Below are 14,994 nucleotides of genomic sequence, written 5' to 3'. Positions count from 1 at the left end.
GCTCACCTGAAGGATCTCCATCGCTTCTCATTAAGTGGCTGACGATAGAACAAAACATATGGTTGGTTCCATTTATACAAAGCACCCAGAATACCTACAGATAAATCCATCATAGAGGCCGAAAGCAGACTGGTGGTTGCCAGGGGTGGGCACAGGGGGAAAGGGACAGACTGTTAAATGGGCGCCAGGTTGCCACCTGGGAGGATGGTGGTCATGATGGCAGGACACGGTGAGTGCCACGAACTGTGCACTTAAGACAGTTAATTTATGTAAATTTCACGTGAGTTAACAAAAAAAAGAATCACAGAACAATGGGTACAGATTGTGCTTATGGGCTTCAGTGCCCCTGCTGTAGGCTGGAGCTGCAGAGAAAATGGACCAGGACACACCCGCGTGGTTACGGTGGGGAAGGGGCAGTCTGTCCATTTCCCCCCACCCCGGATTTCTTAGAGTGTGGGCTGTACCGGAAGCCCCACCGCAGGGGGCTTGCTGAAATACAGATTCCTGGGCACCACGCTGAGCTGGAATCTCCGTTCTGGACAAGCTCTGCACGTGGCACAGTCCACACAGGCGTCGTCCACACAGGCGTCTGGACGCACTGACCTACTCACCGTCTGCCCTTTCCTTCCGTCCATCTCTCTATCCATCAGATGAGCTGCTGGTCTACCCCCCACAGGACCCCGGGCCTCTGCTTCGGCTCTCCTCCCAGGCTGCATCCCACCCTACCTCCCTCGGGCCCAAACTGCTTTCACTCCCAGGCCTAACCCCAATTTCCCTAATTCCGGTTGCTTCCTGGGCTGGCTGCTGCCCCCCCCCCCCAACCTTTCTGAGCTTTCACCCTCCCCTGAAACGCTGTTGCTGACCCTGTGGCACGATCTTGGACGTGTCATTAGACGCTCCTGGTTCGGCCATCCCGTGGTCTTTTGTGCCCGTTGGAACCTCACAGGCTCTCAGGCCTGCCGTGGGAATCTCACAGGCCACGGAGGGAAGGCTCTGATGGATGCTGGGGCGCTTCTGCGGCTGCCCGGAGAACAGCCCCGTCTCCCTGGTGAGGTCCAAGCTCCTTATGGGCCGGGGTCTTGTCTCCCAAACCTGTACCAGGCACTCTTGAGCCGCGGAGGCCCCGGGGGGCAGGCAGGGCCGCACCCTCCTTAAAACAAGACCCCTGAGAGCAGAGACCAGCTTCTCAAACCTCTGGCTCTTGACAGTCCGACATCTGCTCAGCACAGACTCCTTTCTCTGAATGTGGAGATCGGAGATGCATGGCCTCGGGCTGCAGGAACCGGACAAGAGAGTGACCTGAAACTGAGCGGGGCCCTGTGGGGCTTCCCGGCATGGAGGTCCTTTTTGTCCCCCATTTCTTATACGCAAGACTGCAGCCCCCATGACCATCCCTGAATTCCGAAGGGTGGATTCAAACAGCTGCTAATCAATGGAGAAGAAGCCAAGCAACCGCCCGAAGCAAGATTAAAGGGACCAGAGAAACTCATCGAGATCAGGAAACGACCGCTGGCCTTCCCTGGTGGTCCAGAGGTTGAGAATCCGCCTGCCAATGCAGGGGACGCGTGTTCGAGCCCTGGTCGGGGAACTAAGATCCCACACGCAGTGGGGCAACTAAGCCCGCGCGCGGCAACTACTGAGCTCCGCGCCTCAACTAGAGAGAAGACGGCGCACCGCCATGAGGATCCCGCATGCCGCAACTGACGGCCGACGCAGCTAAAACTAAAATAAATGAAAACATCGGGAGACGACCACCTGAGATGAGATTAAGGGACGGCAGGCCCTGCTCGCCACACCCTAATCTTGTCAGAGAACCCCCCCGCCCCCGCCCTTTGAACCGCCCTTCATCAAATCCTCTGCGGGGGGACACACACAGTTTTTCAAGGCAGAACCGGTGTGTCCCCCTTTGCCTACTTCACCCAAAACTCTGTCTCCGAGATTTGATTCGGCACTGGGCCACAGAGAGGCCGAGCTTTCGGTCACAGACCCACCTGTCGGCCCACAGGGGAGACAGGGCTCCCGCACAAAGGCCCCCCGCCCTTCACTTTCTCACTGATTCTATTTATTTATCCCCTGAACAAGTGTTCGCGCACAAACCCGCTGCTGGCCTTTGAATTCCAGCAGAGACTCAGTCTCTCTCCCTCCGTCCGCACTGGGTGACTCAGCCGGTGACCTGCCCACTCCACTCAGAGTCTCGGGGGCAGCGAGGAGGGGTTTCAATCACACCTGTCACTCCACTAATGCCGGGACCATCTTTCTCCAGCTCCTTGCAGGCAGGCTTAAATCAAATAGCCCCCTTTGTTCTGCCTGGAACTGACAAGGCTTTAAAACCCCATTATTATGCTATAATTTCAGAAAATCGATCCCGGCGGGAACAGCTAAATGGAGCTCAAAGTTTCTTCGTGTGACACCTTCCTGAATGAAGGCTTTGAGTTGTCATAAATCCCAGGCAGGGGAGAGCTCAGCCAGAGCTCACAGCTCCAGGACCAGCGGGTCAGCCTCTGGGCAAACCAGACCCCACAGTGGAGCTGAAGCAACATGAAAACAGCGGCCAGAGGTGACTCCTGGGGCGGCAGAGCCCCGCTACTGTCAGTGTCAGGTTTGGGGTTGCTCTCTGTCACCATGCGAGCAGAAGCCTTAACAGCTGGAGGACAGGAAAAGAAAGAACACAGTGGGATAAGAAACACCAGTGGGAAAATGATCCTTTAGAGGGTAATGAACAAGTAATTGAATAAGGGACTAAAAAAACCCCCTCAACAATGGCAAGCTCGCTGCTAATAACGGCTGACAGAGTAAAGTGTGAAAGAGCCCGGGGTGGGTGGAGGGACTGAGGCTCCCTCCACCCTGGGGGCAGGGACGGATTGTCGGCAGGCCCCTCTCAGCCCAGCAGGCCCTTTCCTGTTGCTTCTGTCTTGATTTATAATAAGCTCCTCTTTCCGTAAGTGCTTCATGAGAGTGGTCTGGCTTTTTTGTTGTTGTTTTTTTCTCCCCCAAATGGGGCTGTGTAGACTGAACTTGCCCTTGACAGACAGGCACCTCTGTTGTCGCCTACGGTGGAAGTGGAGCTGGAGGACGTGGGGACACACAGCAGAAACACAGATTTGCCCGTTTCGCTGCGTCTTGGATAGGGGAAGGATGGGACCATCTGTTTTTCTCCCAAGGATGGGGCTGCTGGTAAGGGCTGGCCAACACCTTTGAGGCTGTGAAGTGGTACCCCTCTGCACACAGTAGGTGCTCAATAAAGAAGCATGATGTGACCAAGCTGGCTTCATTGAGGGGGTGCGTAGAATTCAACCAACTCCCTGCCTCCTGGCGGGTTGAGTGGCATTGCTGCCTGTGTGCCCCTCACCGCCTGCTCATGGTGAATCTCTGCTCCCCCAGGAGGGCACAGAAGGGGGGTGGAGGATGTTTGGATGGAGAGGTGAGACCAGGGCACTAGCCTGGACCGCGAAGGCCGATGGGCCAGGCACGGATCTATCATGTCTGCTACAAATCTGCTAGCTGTGTGATCTTGGGCAAGTCACTTAACCTCTCTGTGCTTCCCTGTCCACATCAGAGAATAACAGGGTTTCTCTCCAGGGTTGTTGTGGGGACCAGTGAGGTAGCCTGTGCAGAACTCTGGAGGGTGAAAGGGAGCCTGTTTGTTTGGAGGGAGCTGGGGAAAGTATTCCAGGTGAGAGAATGAATTTAAGGTAAGCCTGCCAGGAATAAGCACACACATGAGCTAGACCTGATTAGTAACAGAGGGAGTAAAGCCCAGGGGTCAAGTATTTGGGGCTGGGGAGCCAGAACGCTGGGGTTCAAGTCTTGCCTCTGCCTCTTGTTAGCTTGTGTAACCCTGGGAAAGTTGCCTCAATTTTTTCATCTGCTAAATGGGGTAGTAAAGCCGGTTTCCCTCCTATAGTTACTGGGAGAATTAATGAGTCGCTCACATAAGATGCTCAGGACAGTGCCTGGCACACACTAGGAACCAGCCAACCAAAGCTAGCGTTCTTTTCTGAAGGAGATGAAGTGATGTAATTCACAGAGGCCCCCAGGCACAAGGTGACAGGTTAGATCTGAGCTCCAGCCTCCAAGGGTCTAGGCTGTTTTCACGTTTTCAAGAAGCAAGGGCTCACTGATCCGACGCAACAGCTAGCACGACATTACAACTAGCACCAGGTACAGCCCTAAGACATCACAAGACGTGACTCATTCGACATTCCCGACCACTGTCTCCATTTTACAAACGGGGAACCCAGGGCCCAGAGAGTTGAAGCAACTTTCCTGAAGTTGCACAGCTGGCAGGTGACAGAGCTGAGAGTTGAACCTGAGTCTGGCCCAGGGACTGGCACTATTACCTGCTGACTAGCCATCCTGGCTCACAGCCAACGCAGCTGGGTGTTGAAGTGGACCAAACCGTCAAGCCGGCAGCTGTGCAGCTGGGCTCCACCGTGGACGTGAATGCTGCCGGGTGAGCCTCCCCCGCTCGGAGCGGGGGAACCGGGAGGCTGGGTGCCCAGCCAGGAGGTGTTCCAGCCTCAGCTTGGAGCTTCCTGGGCCCCGATCAGAGAGGAAGGAAGGGAGCCAACCAGAGATCTTGAGGAAGGCCAGGGAGGCTGGCAGTGAGAGCAGAGGGTGGTGGGGGGCAGGGGCGTGGTTCTGATAGACGCAGGGTCCAAAGAGACAGGGGTGGGCAGGGGAGGTGGAACAGGCTCAGGGCAGCGTGGGCTCCAGTCCTGGCCCTGCCAGTGGAGACCCACTTTCCTCATCTGTGACATGGGGACAATGTCTCAGCTGTGGGATAAGGTGGGATGAAGCGCAGGTAGCATCCAGCCCAATGTCAGACACACACACGTCAGCTCCGTGAAGACGGCCATTGAGCCTAAATCTATAGTCAGGTTGATCCCAGAATTAATCATCCGAGTAGCGTGTGGTGCGGGGCACCTTCTCATAAGCCGCCACGAACCACACACAGACATCACCTCCCCATGCTCTGTGGTAGCCCCGGCCAGGACTCCTCCAACCTCAGCTTGAATGCCTCCTGAAACAGGGTGCTCACCACCTGCCGGGCCAGCCCAGCCCAGCACTCACTGCTGGAAATCTCTCCCTTACGCTGAGCTGGTGACCTGTGACTCTCATTCTCAGCCTCGTTAGGAGGGCCATCACGTGCCCATGACGACTGCGCTGATCGTGAAGCTGTGCTTCGAGCTCCCAGAGCTTGGGTGTATGGACAGCCCTGGGTGTCCCTATTACCCAGGTGTCTGTGGGCTTACAGGCCGCTGCTGAGCCGGGGGGGAAGGATGTGGAGGGGTGATGTTCATGAGTGGGGCGGGGGCTGTCATTTGTACCCCTGTGCTCCACGCGACACGGGCTTCGCCAAGCCCGAGGCATCTCCTTAGCTCACAGGAGGGGTGGGCACGAGAGCCCGCTGGAATGAACAGAGTCTCCTCCATCGCAGGCCCTCAGTTTGGCACAGCTGTTACTGGGCGTCTAGGCAGGACAGTGGGAACAGACGGAACACAGTCGGGGAGCCCAGGGCCAGGGAGGGAGGGCGCGAGAGGCCCGCTAACCGCCGCTCTTACACTTTCTCACTGGCTTTCTTCCCCCACGGTGCCGCCCTCGGGAGAAAGAGCTTCTCGCTCTCACGTGCAGGTGGTTGAGCGTCTGCCCCGGAGCTCGCGTGGGTCTCGAGCGAAAGCCCCGCCGCTGTCCCCAGTCACAGCTGGGTCAGCCTCCCTCTATCACCTCCCCAGCCGCTTCTCACGTAAGTTGCCGTCTCTGACTCAAGTTTAAGACGAGAAAACTTCTGATACAGGAGGCCGACTGCACCGGCTTCTGAGTCCTCCCAGTGAGAACACAAAGTCCTCTGCGGCCCTTGCTGGCCTCCAGGGTCCTCCTGTTCCCACTCCCACTTGCTCCCTGCACCCGCCACAGGGCCTTTGCACATGCTGCGCCCTCCTGAATCTTGGACTAAGTCAGTGGATGCAGTGGTTTTCCCTCCCATGGTTTCCCCTGTGCCCAGCACAGGCACTTAGTAAATACTGGTTGGTACGCATGCTACACGCAAGGCACATCACCTTACTCAGTCTCAAACCCCCGCCGTGTGTCAGGCAGCCCTGCCTGTGGTCTGTGGTCACAAGGGCAGGACCGTTTACTGAGAGTCAGCCATGTACGTGCTAAGCATTGGCTGAGATTTTGTGCCCGCTGCCTCTGATCCTTATCACACCCTCATTTTACAGGCGAGGAAGCTGAGGGTTGAGTTATGTGGGGAAGGGCAGAGCTGACTTCCCTCCCCCAGGGCTCCTGTGTGCAGCTCCATCTCCTACTAGCTGGGAGCCCCTGAGGGCAAAGACTGGGGCTCTGGTGCCCAGGGGACGGCTCTGCACACGGTTGCCCGAATCCTGAATGCCCTGCTGGCAAAGGCTGTGTCACGGGGCCACAGAGGAGGAAACAGGCTTATCTGCTGCTAATCCAGAAACGTCTGCGGAAATGCATCCAGCCACCACTTACCCACCTCCCATGCCCCCCAAGCCTGAGATGGGTACCAGGTAGGACCTGGATTCAGGAAGAATACTGGAGGAGGAGCCGTCTGCCCTGGACTCCAGGTAGCAGTGGAGTCCAGCAGTTAAGGCACAGGCTCTGGAATCGTACGTTCACTCCTCACCTTGGCCGCCTAGGAGCTGGGTGATCCTGGGCCAGTCACATCAACTCTCCCTGGGCCTTGGCTTCCTTACTTGTAAAATGGGTATGTGACACCTGCAGGGGTGCTGGGGGATAACGAGAGCTGTGCCCCAGGGCCTGGGCCTGGTCGGGAGGAAGGCAGAACCCTCGGCACTCCTTGTTCTAAAGCAGCAACCAATCCCGGCCCCAGGAAAGAGGTCCCGGTTCCGGGAGCAAAGCACACTCCTAGGCTTTTCATGAGGGGCTCTTGGCCGGGTCAGATGCATCTGTGGGTCGTGACCCAGTACAGACCCCAGTAACCTGCAGACAGAACGGGGGATTCTTTCTGCTGACCGTTCCTCCTGTGTGCATTCCTGGCAAACGGTCCTGAGGGTAGCCTCAAGGAGAGGGAGGGAATGTGGGGACCCACCCTCTGACCCACAGACGGGGTGGCGGCGCTCGGCTTACCCCAGAGGGCCATGAAGATGGAGAAGAAGACAGTGGCGGGGTTGTCGAAGAGGTGGCTGGCGCGGGCCGTGGCGCACGCAGAGCTCATCTTCCAGTAGCTGCAGGTCTTGTCACACAGCGGGCACATGGTGATGTTGTGTCTCTGGTCACACATCTCCATGCTGGAAGAAAGGGAGCAGCCCAGAGTCCCCTGGCCGATGGGCAGCGTCCCTGCCGGCCCACGTGGACCGGAGCCTCCCGGAGCCATGTCGGGTGGGAGAAAGTGCTGGGGGTCCCCGCTGTTGTGGACATGGTCTGGCTCATCAGCCAGCTTCCGCCGGCGCCCACATCCCTCTTCTCCATCCCAGGTGGGCTTCAGGGGTGTGTGACAGGTGCTGCCACACAGGGGCCCCAGCTCGGTTTCACACTCTGTCCCCCCTTAAAGCCTTAATGATTTTTGAACAGGGCCCTGCATTTTAATTTTGTACCCAGCCTGCAACTGGGCGTAGACCCATCGGACTTGGCTGTGTGGCCGGTGAGCGTTCATCTCTGAAGCCGAGGTCCCAGCCAGCCTCCCTCTGATAACCAGGCACCGTCAAGGTTGTGCTAAGAGTGAATGCTGTCCAGGTCCTGACCTGACAAGGCCCCGGAGACCCGAAGGAGGAATGGGATCGAGGCACGAGAACGCCACGCCTCTCCTGAGCCCTGGCCGTGAGCCTGGCACCTGCTAAGCGCCGTTCCTGCGGGCTTCAGTCCATCCCTGTGGGGACGCCGTGGGACGGCTGGCCCCGGGCAGGCCTGGGTACCAGCCTGCGGACATCGCTGGGCACTCTGGGCCCCTAAGAGGCTGGAGAAATGGTTCTCCCGGACCTCCTCCCGGGAGACGCGTGGTTGGGTTGGAAGGAACACACCCACAAGCTGCCTGGGGTTGGGGGCCCACCACGCCGGGCTCACCCCGAAAGTGAGGGGCAGTTCCTGCTCAGGATACTAGTCCGGCTCAGGGCAGGCTTTTATTCTGCTGAGTCTGGGGCTCGAGCCCAGGGGGCGTGGCTGGACAGGATGGGGAGCTGCGCGATGCCCAGTGGCCTGCCTCCTCCGCCCTGCCCAGCACGCAGGCTGTCTCCTGCTAATACTGAAAAATGCAATAACGACCATTAGCTGTGCGAGCAGAAGCTTGCACTGAGCGTCTACCTGGCCTGGACCAACTCTGGGGCCATTACGATCCCATCTTCATAGATGAGGAAGTGAGCCCAGAGAGGGCAAGTCACTTGCTCAGGGCCACACAGCAGAGTGGGGATTGAGCCCTGGGCTCTGTCTGTCAAGCCTGTGCCCTGCACGGCTCTCAGCTGATGCCCAGAGGCCACAGGAGGGCTCCCTGCTGAGACCAGGGGGCGTGGCCCAGGTCCTTGATGCCCTCTGTGCCCCCAACCCTGCCCTTTAGCCTCAGACTCAGTTTCTCCTTCTGGAAGATGAGAAGGGAGGCCAGAATTAGGCCCTGCCCACTCTGCCGTGCCCTGCCCTGCCCTTGTCCCTGCTAACTTGGACAAGATACTGAGGTATTATTAGACACCGGGCAGGAGTCTGATTCCCAAGGGTTAGGTAGCTATCGAGGAGGGGGCCAAATTGGGTGGTTGTTTTTGGCTTTTAAAAAAAATTTCTGGATGCACAGAATCGTGGCTGGGCCACAGCCATCGGTGTTGGAGAAACATTCGCTGAGAGGCTGTGGGGGACCCTCCTCTGCTAGCACTGTGGGCATTCAGCTCAATTCTCTTCCACAGTTACTCTTACCAAAGACTCATTAGAAGATTGTGTACATGCTGTATGTGCCAGGCACGGTGTCAGGCGTGGGAGAGGGAAAGATGGACCAGCTGGTGCCTCGAAGCATCTGGGGGAGTGCGTGTGTGAGCATGCGTGTGTGTGCCTACGTGCACGTGTATGTGGGGCGGGGACGGGCACACAGAGGCCGTAGGGCACCGTGGACTCGGGAGCCAGCCAGCTCTGGATTTGAATCTGAGCTCTACCGCTTGTGAGCTGTGTGGCCTTGGGCAGGTTGCTCCAACTCCTTGGGCCTCAGTTTCCCCGTCTATAGAATGGGGATGCCGAGAATAGAGAACCCATTTTTTTTTAAAGGCCGTGGCATTTTATTCACGTATCCTGGGTCTTTTTGTTGTTGGTTTTTTTTTTTGGCTGCGCTGCACAGCACATGGGATCTTAGTTCCCTGACCAGGGATTGAATCCAGGTTCTCGGCAGTGAAGGAGCACAGCCCTAACCACTGGACCACCAGGGAATTCCCTGAGAACCTGTGTTACTGGGTTGTTAGGAAGATTAAACAGGGGAACGCACGTGAAGCCCTCGGAAGAGCCCTGGGACTCATCCTCCCGTTCACCATCATTATTGTGGGAATAATGGAGCCTCGTCCCTCCCTGAGCTTCCTCTCTTCTGGGGGCCTCTCCTGAAAGGCAGAGGGGCAGGACATCGCACCCGTGCAGGACCCCAGCCCCTCTAAGGGAACCTGTGGATGGAAGGCCCCCTCCACCATTGCCACGGTGCCACCTGGGTCCCCGAGGATGGGAGGAGCCGGGGGGGCCAGAGCCCATGTCTCTGCCTGCCTGTGAGCCCCATGGCTGCCCAGCCCTCCTCCCTGCCAGTTTAAACAATATCAGCCAGTCAAAAAGCCTGTTTCTGCTCGTTTTCAACCCTTAGCCTCTCCCTTCACTGCCTTCAGCCAAAACAAAGACAAGCCATGGGTGTGCCTGCCCTCGGGGGCAAATAGAGGGGCAGGGGTGGCAGGGCAGCATCGTGCGGGGCGCAGGGGGTGCGGGGGCACCGGCTATCCTACAGACTGGCTTGGGCCACAGTCCAGGGGGAATGCACACTTCCTGCTTTGTTCACGGCACCAAGTGAGCAGAGGCCGAGGTCAGACGGGGCTCCAGGATTCCCAGTAAATGCTGTTTGCCTCCCTGGCTGTGTGACAGCGCTGGCCTGGCCTGGCCTGGGGATGCCGGCGTCCTTGTCAGGGAGCCCGCGCCTGCCTGGGCAGAGCACCCTGGACGAGGCCACCAGCCCAGCTTCCCCTCCAGGACCGGCAGGAAGGCGGACGGAGAAGTCTCCCTGGGGGGCCCCTCACCCTCCACTCGGTCCCCTCTGCGTCTGGGCTACTTTGATCTCTGCGTTCCTCGAACCCAAGCACAGTGAGCTCGTGTCATTAGCAAACAAAAGGGACAAGCTTTCTCCTGCCTGTGCCCAAAATAACCCTGGAGGGACATAAACCGGATTCCTTTAACGTTCTGATTCTGGGTGGGTGGAATAGTTTACGTGTTATTCATGTATTCACAAATCGCTCGCACAGAATCACTGGATGTGGCCTTTCTGCACCGCTGAGTCCTAAGGAGTCAGTTTCTCCACCAAGTAAGACTCCTTCACCGGCTCTTTCCTGATCAGAACCATGGATGGATTGTCTAAACCACAGCTCTGCTTCAGAGACACTGGGCTGAGCCGTAAGAAACGTAAACTGAGCTGATGTACCGGGACTGTCCCCGACAGACCGCCAGCCCCCAAGAGGCAGGGCCAGGGGCGTCCACGTTTCTATCCGGTGTTTTGCCCATCGGCACACTGTTCCTGATGGAAGTTAGGCCTGAAATCCTGAACTCATAACACAATCAGTTATCCCTGGGTCGGTATTAGCAAGTCTAGGAAACCACTAGAAAAGAGGGGAGACGGTGTCCTCAAGCTCCCGCTGCTTGACTAACGTCTGGCTGCCATTCTGGGAGAACCACACCCGGCACGACGCCGGGCTGTCTCTGGGGTCCTGGCCTCCTTCCAAGAGCCCCCCACACCTGGCCTACCCCTTGGTGAACAGTAGCAGTGCTATCAGCCCTGCGTTCAGAGACCGGGGCCTGTTGCACCCGGTCAGCTCTCATGACGGTCCTGTTGCAACATCTCCCAAAGCCGCGTGGCCAGGGGACGCGGCACGGACACAGGGCCTGGCTGGCTGAGTGCGCTGCCCCGAGGTCTCCAAATGGTCACATCCGTCTCATTTCCTGACCACACAGGGAAGCGGTCAATTTTCTTGTCACATAATGACCAAGAACTAAATGGGAAAAAAAGCTTCAAAGAACGGAAAGGAGTTGGATGTTTATTTTATGTCTGCCTCTCGACAATAAAGCGTCTCCGGGGGCGATCGTGTCTGCAAAGGCCGCCCACACGCTCCGATGGCTATTACATCCTTTGGACTGGGCGGCCTTCTTTCTGACACCGCCTGGCCTGGCCTGTGACTTTCCGGGGGCACTGAGCGGGTGCATGGCGGGGCAGGGGTTGGGGTGAGGGGCCCGCGTCCCAGGGAGTTCTGTTCCTGCAGCAATAGGAACGCGGCTCCTTAGTAAGATGAGGATGTGTTCGGAGAGAGGGGCTGCCCGCCTACCTGGGGATGTTCTCATCGACGGTGGCCCATCCGTAGAGGAACACGATGATCCCGACCATGGAGGCGGGGATGAGCATCTGGGTGTAGACGCCCAGCCAGGCGAAGTACAGGCCAATCTTCTCCCCAAAATACTTCCTGCACCGCAGGGCAAAGCCAAACAGAGACACGCTCTCAATGCACATCAGGGGGAATAAATTACACCGTACCCCCTCCCGCCGAGCGAGGAACAGCTCATCGGGGGGCCCCTGATTCTCTCAACCAAAGAAGCAGAGACTGGGGCCCCCCGAGCCAGGTCAGGTTTGGGGTGCTCTCTGCTTTCCCTATGCCAGCACTTCTACTGTGCCCCGAAGGTGGGCACATTTCCGCCTGTGATGCCCACGCTGAAGGACACGATGTCGCCCGGAGGCTGTCAGCTCTGTTCCAGCCCCGTTCAGCCCAAGAACAGGAAAAAACTCCAGCCCCGAGGCACCAAGAGGACCAGTCACGCTCTGTGTTAAGCGTTTCTGGCTCCTTGATGGGCTGAGTGCTGGTCTACGTGTCCCCATTGCCTGATCTGTTCGCCCCTTCCTGCCCCAGGATGGAGGTCCCCTCAGGACAGGACGCATTGCCCAGAGGGGCAATTCTTACAAATTCCCAGGCAGCTCTTTCCTTCCTTGCAACACAGAAAGAAATCACACCAGATGCCTGGCTGGGTCAAGCTGGACTGTGAAGTTAGGGGGAGACAGTGAATATGACAGATAAAAGCCCGTCCCGCAGTGAATTTGAATAAACTATCTAACTGGCTCAGCCAGGCTCCCGTCCTGCTGGGAGACCTTGGCTTTCCTACACAAACTCTTCAAGTTCAAACAGGCCCCCATGCACCGCACACTCAGCACAGTCGAAATGCACGGGGACCTCTATCCGATCAGGCCTGCTCCCAGCGTCCCCTCTCACCTGACCAGGTCGATGGGCTGGTACTTGTAGAAGACCCCGTAACTCGCCCACTCTTCGTACAGGAGCTGGGAGAGAGGAAGTGGTGAAGGGCTGGGGAAAATGTAGCGCTCCCAGGTTGCTCCCCAGGACACAGAGCTGCTGGGCCCCCGCTGGACTGAGGTGTCTGCTCACAGCTACGTCATTCATTCATTCAACAAACACGTACAGAGGATCAGCCCTGTGCTGGGTACCGTGGTGGACGCCGAGTTCTGAGCTGAGCACGGCAGACACAGCCCTGAGCCCTGGAGTTCCCGTTCTGGTCAGGGAGACGGACACGAGAAAACGGGTCAAAACTTTCAGCTCTGGTAAGGGCCTTGAAGAAGCCACGGGTGGTGGCGGGCTCTCCAAGGAGGAATAGGCTTATGTTTTTTTATTTTTATTTTTTTTGCGGTACGCGGGCCTCTCACTGTTGTGGCCTCTCCCGTTGCGGAGCACAGGCTCCGGACCCGCAGGCTCAGCGGCCATGGCTCACGGGCCCAGCCGCTCCGCGGCACGTGGGATCTTCCCGGACCGGGGCACGAACCAGCGTCCCCTGCATCGGCAGGCGGACCCTCAACCACGGCGCCACCAGGGAAGCCCTAGACTTATGTTTTTAGGTGACAGTGGGGATGGGAAAGAAACTTCTGGCATCATTATAGAGTCCTCACTGCTCACGATTTGATCTGGAATTGATCTCAAATGGCTGTCAGACACCTCACTTTCTTTGTAAAAAGACAGACCCACCAGGCTTTGCAGCAGAGAAATACCAGTGGTACGATTTTTAAAAGTCTCACGGGACGCAAAGAGAGCCCGATGTGTGTCTCCTGAGATGGGCTGTCTGATGAACACAGCTTAGTGAAATAAATGAAATCGACACACTCCATCATGCCCCAGGCTCTGGGCAGGATGGCAACGAGCTTGGCGATTGGAAGCCTTGTATGCACGCGTGGGTATAGGGTGTCCTCGGGAAGACGCTGGGTTAGGACTGCTGGTTTTGATAAAGAAATCCCATGCATGTGGGTAGTTAATGCTTTACCAACCTTAACTCAAAGCCTACGGTGACACTGCTGGCTGGAGGGGAGCTGGGCCCCAGCTGGGAACCCAGGGCCTCGGCTGCCCATCTCTGCTGGCAGGAAGCAGGGGTGGGGGACGCCCGTGAGAACTCACCATGGGCCCCAGGTCTCTCCTGTACACCGAAGCTTGGCTTGCATCCTGTTTCCTTTTCTTAATATTTGGACTTAAAAACTTGGGGGTCTCCTATATACAGATTCTGCTGTGGCCCGCGAACACAGCCTTTTATATCATCGCCCAAAATACTCTAGACTATGGACTGAATGTGTCCCCCCAGATTCACAGGTTGAAGCCTTAGCCCCCAACATGACTGTATTTGGAGGCTGCGTCTTTCCGGAAATAATTAAGGTTGAATGAGGTCATGAGAGCAGGGTTTTGACCTGACAGGACTGGTGTCCTTAGAAGAAGAGGAAGAGACACCAGAGCTTTCTTTTCTCATGTGCACACATGGAGGAAAGGCCGTGTGAGGACACAGTGAAAAGACGGCTGTCCGCAAGCCAGGAAGAGAGCCTGCACCAGAACCCAACCCTGCCGGCACCTTGATCTGGGGCTTCCAGCCTCCAGAACTGTGAGACATAAATGTCTTCTGTTTAGGTCTGGTGTTTTGTCGTAGCAGCCTGAGCTAATATTACATTCTCCCCACTGACTTGGAAGATCCAGAGCTGATGGGGTGGCTTTCTACGCACAAAGATGCCTTCAACCGAGTCTCTGAAAATTAAAAATGTCTAAGAGGCTCACGGGGACGGGGTCAGCTTCCACAGACCAGAGAGTCAGGGGTCCCTAGAAATGACCTTCTAGCAAACGTTTCCATTTCCTCTCTCCTTCTGCAGCTCTGAAAATAATACTCAGGAGAACAGAGGTGCTGTGTTTCATCAAAACTCAGCACACAGGGACAAAATAAGTAGGGAGGAAAAAACAGAGAGGAGAATAACATAGAGAAGCTAAAGGCCTTCTTAATAAATGATGAGCGAACCTTGCTGTCAAAATCCTGGGTTTTGCCTGTTCTGATCCTTATAAGAGGAGCTTTCTTTAGATTTTAAGTCTCTCTGTAAGTGGCACAAGCGGGATGTGTTCAGCATGATTCTGAGTTCTGAAAGACTTAATGGCAAGTCTGGCTGCTGGTGGGGGAGACTCTGTAGCTTTTGGGTAAGGAACTGGGATGCCCAGGGCCTCCCCCCATCTCAGAGGAGAAGGGGTCCAGGAATTGGAGCCGTGCTGCCCTGCTAGGACGGTGGCTCTGCTGGGTCTGGAGTCGGTGTCCCGGGCAGCATCCCGAGTGGGTGATCTGAGCCCCGCTGGGCATCCAGGGCAGACTCCCTCCCCTCTGAGCTCCATCACCTCCTTGATACTGAAGGAGTCTGTCCTTTCTCCCAGGTCACGGAGTGGACGCAGATGGGCTCATGCTTTGTGAAGGCAAGTGCTGGGGGCTTGTTATGTGCCATGTGTCTGATTACGCAGAAAA

The 14,994-nt window shown here is 56.9% G+C and overlaps 1 protein-coding gene across 2 annotated transcripts in view; it reads right to left on the bottom strand.

The window, feature by feature from the left end:
• ANO1 (anoctamin 1) overlaps positions 1-14,994 on the bottom strand; it is a 90,677-nt gene that overhangs the window by 38,004 nt on the left and 37,679 nt on the right. For both annotated transcript variants that reach the window (XM_060017564.1, XM_060017565.1), the window contains 3 exons: positions 12,444-12,508; positions 11,511-11,645; positions 7,111-7,271 (listed from right to left, as the gene is read on the bottom strand). In XM_060017564.1, coding sequence (XP_059873547.1) covers positions 7,111-7,271; positions 11,511-11,645; positions 12,444-12,508 — 361 coding nt within the window. The remainder of the gene's footprint in view (positions 1-7,110; positions 7,272-11,510; positions 11,646-12,443; positions 12,509-14,994) is intronic.

Source organism: Delphinus delphis, chromosome 8 (genome assembly GCF_949987515.2).
Source record: "Delphinus delphis chromosome 8, mDelDel1.2, whole genome shotgun sequence".
Taxonomy (NCBI): Eukaryota; Metazoa; Chordata; class Mammalia; order Artiodactyla; family Delphinidae; genus Delphinus; species Delphinus delphis.
This window is presented reverse-complemented; position numbering and strand designations above follow the sequence as displayed.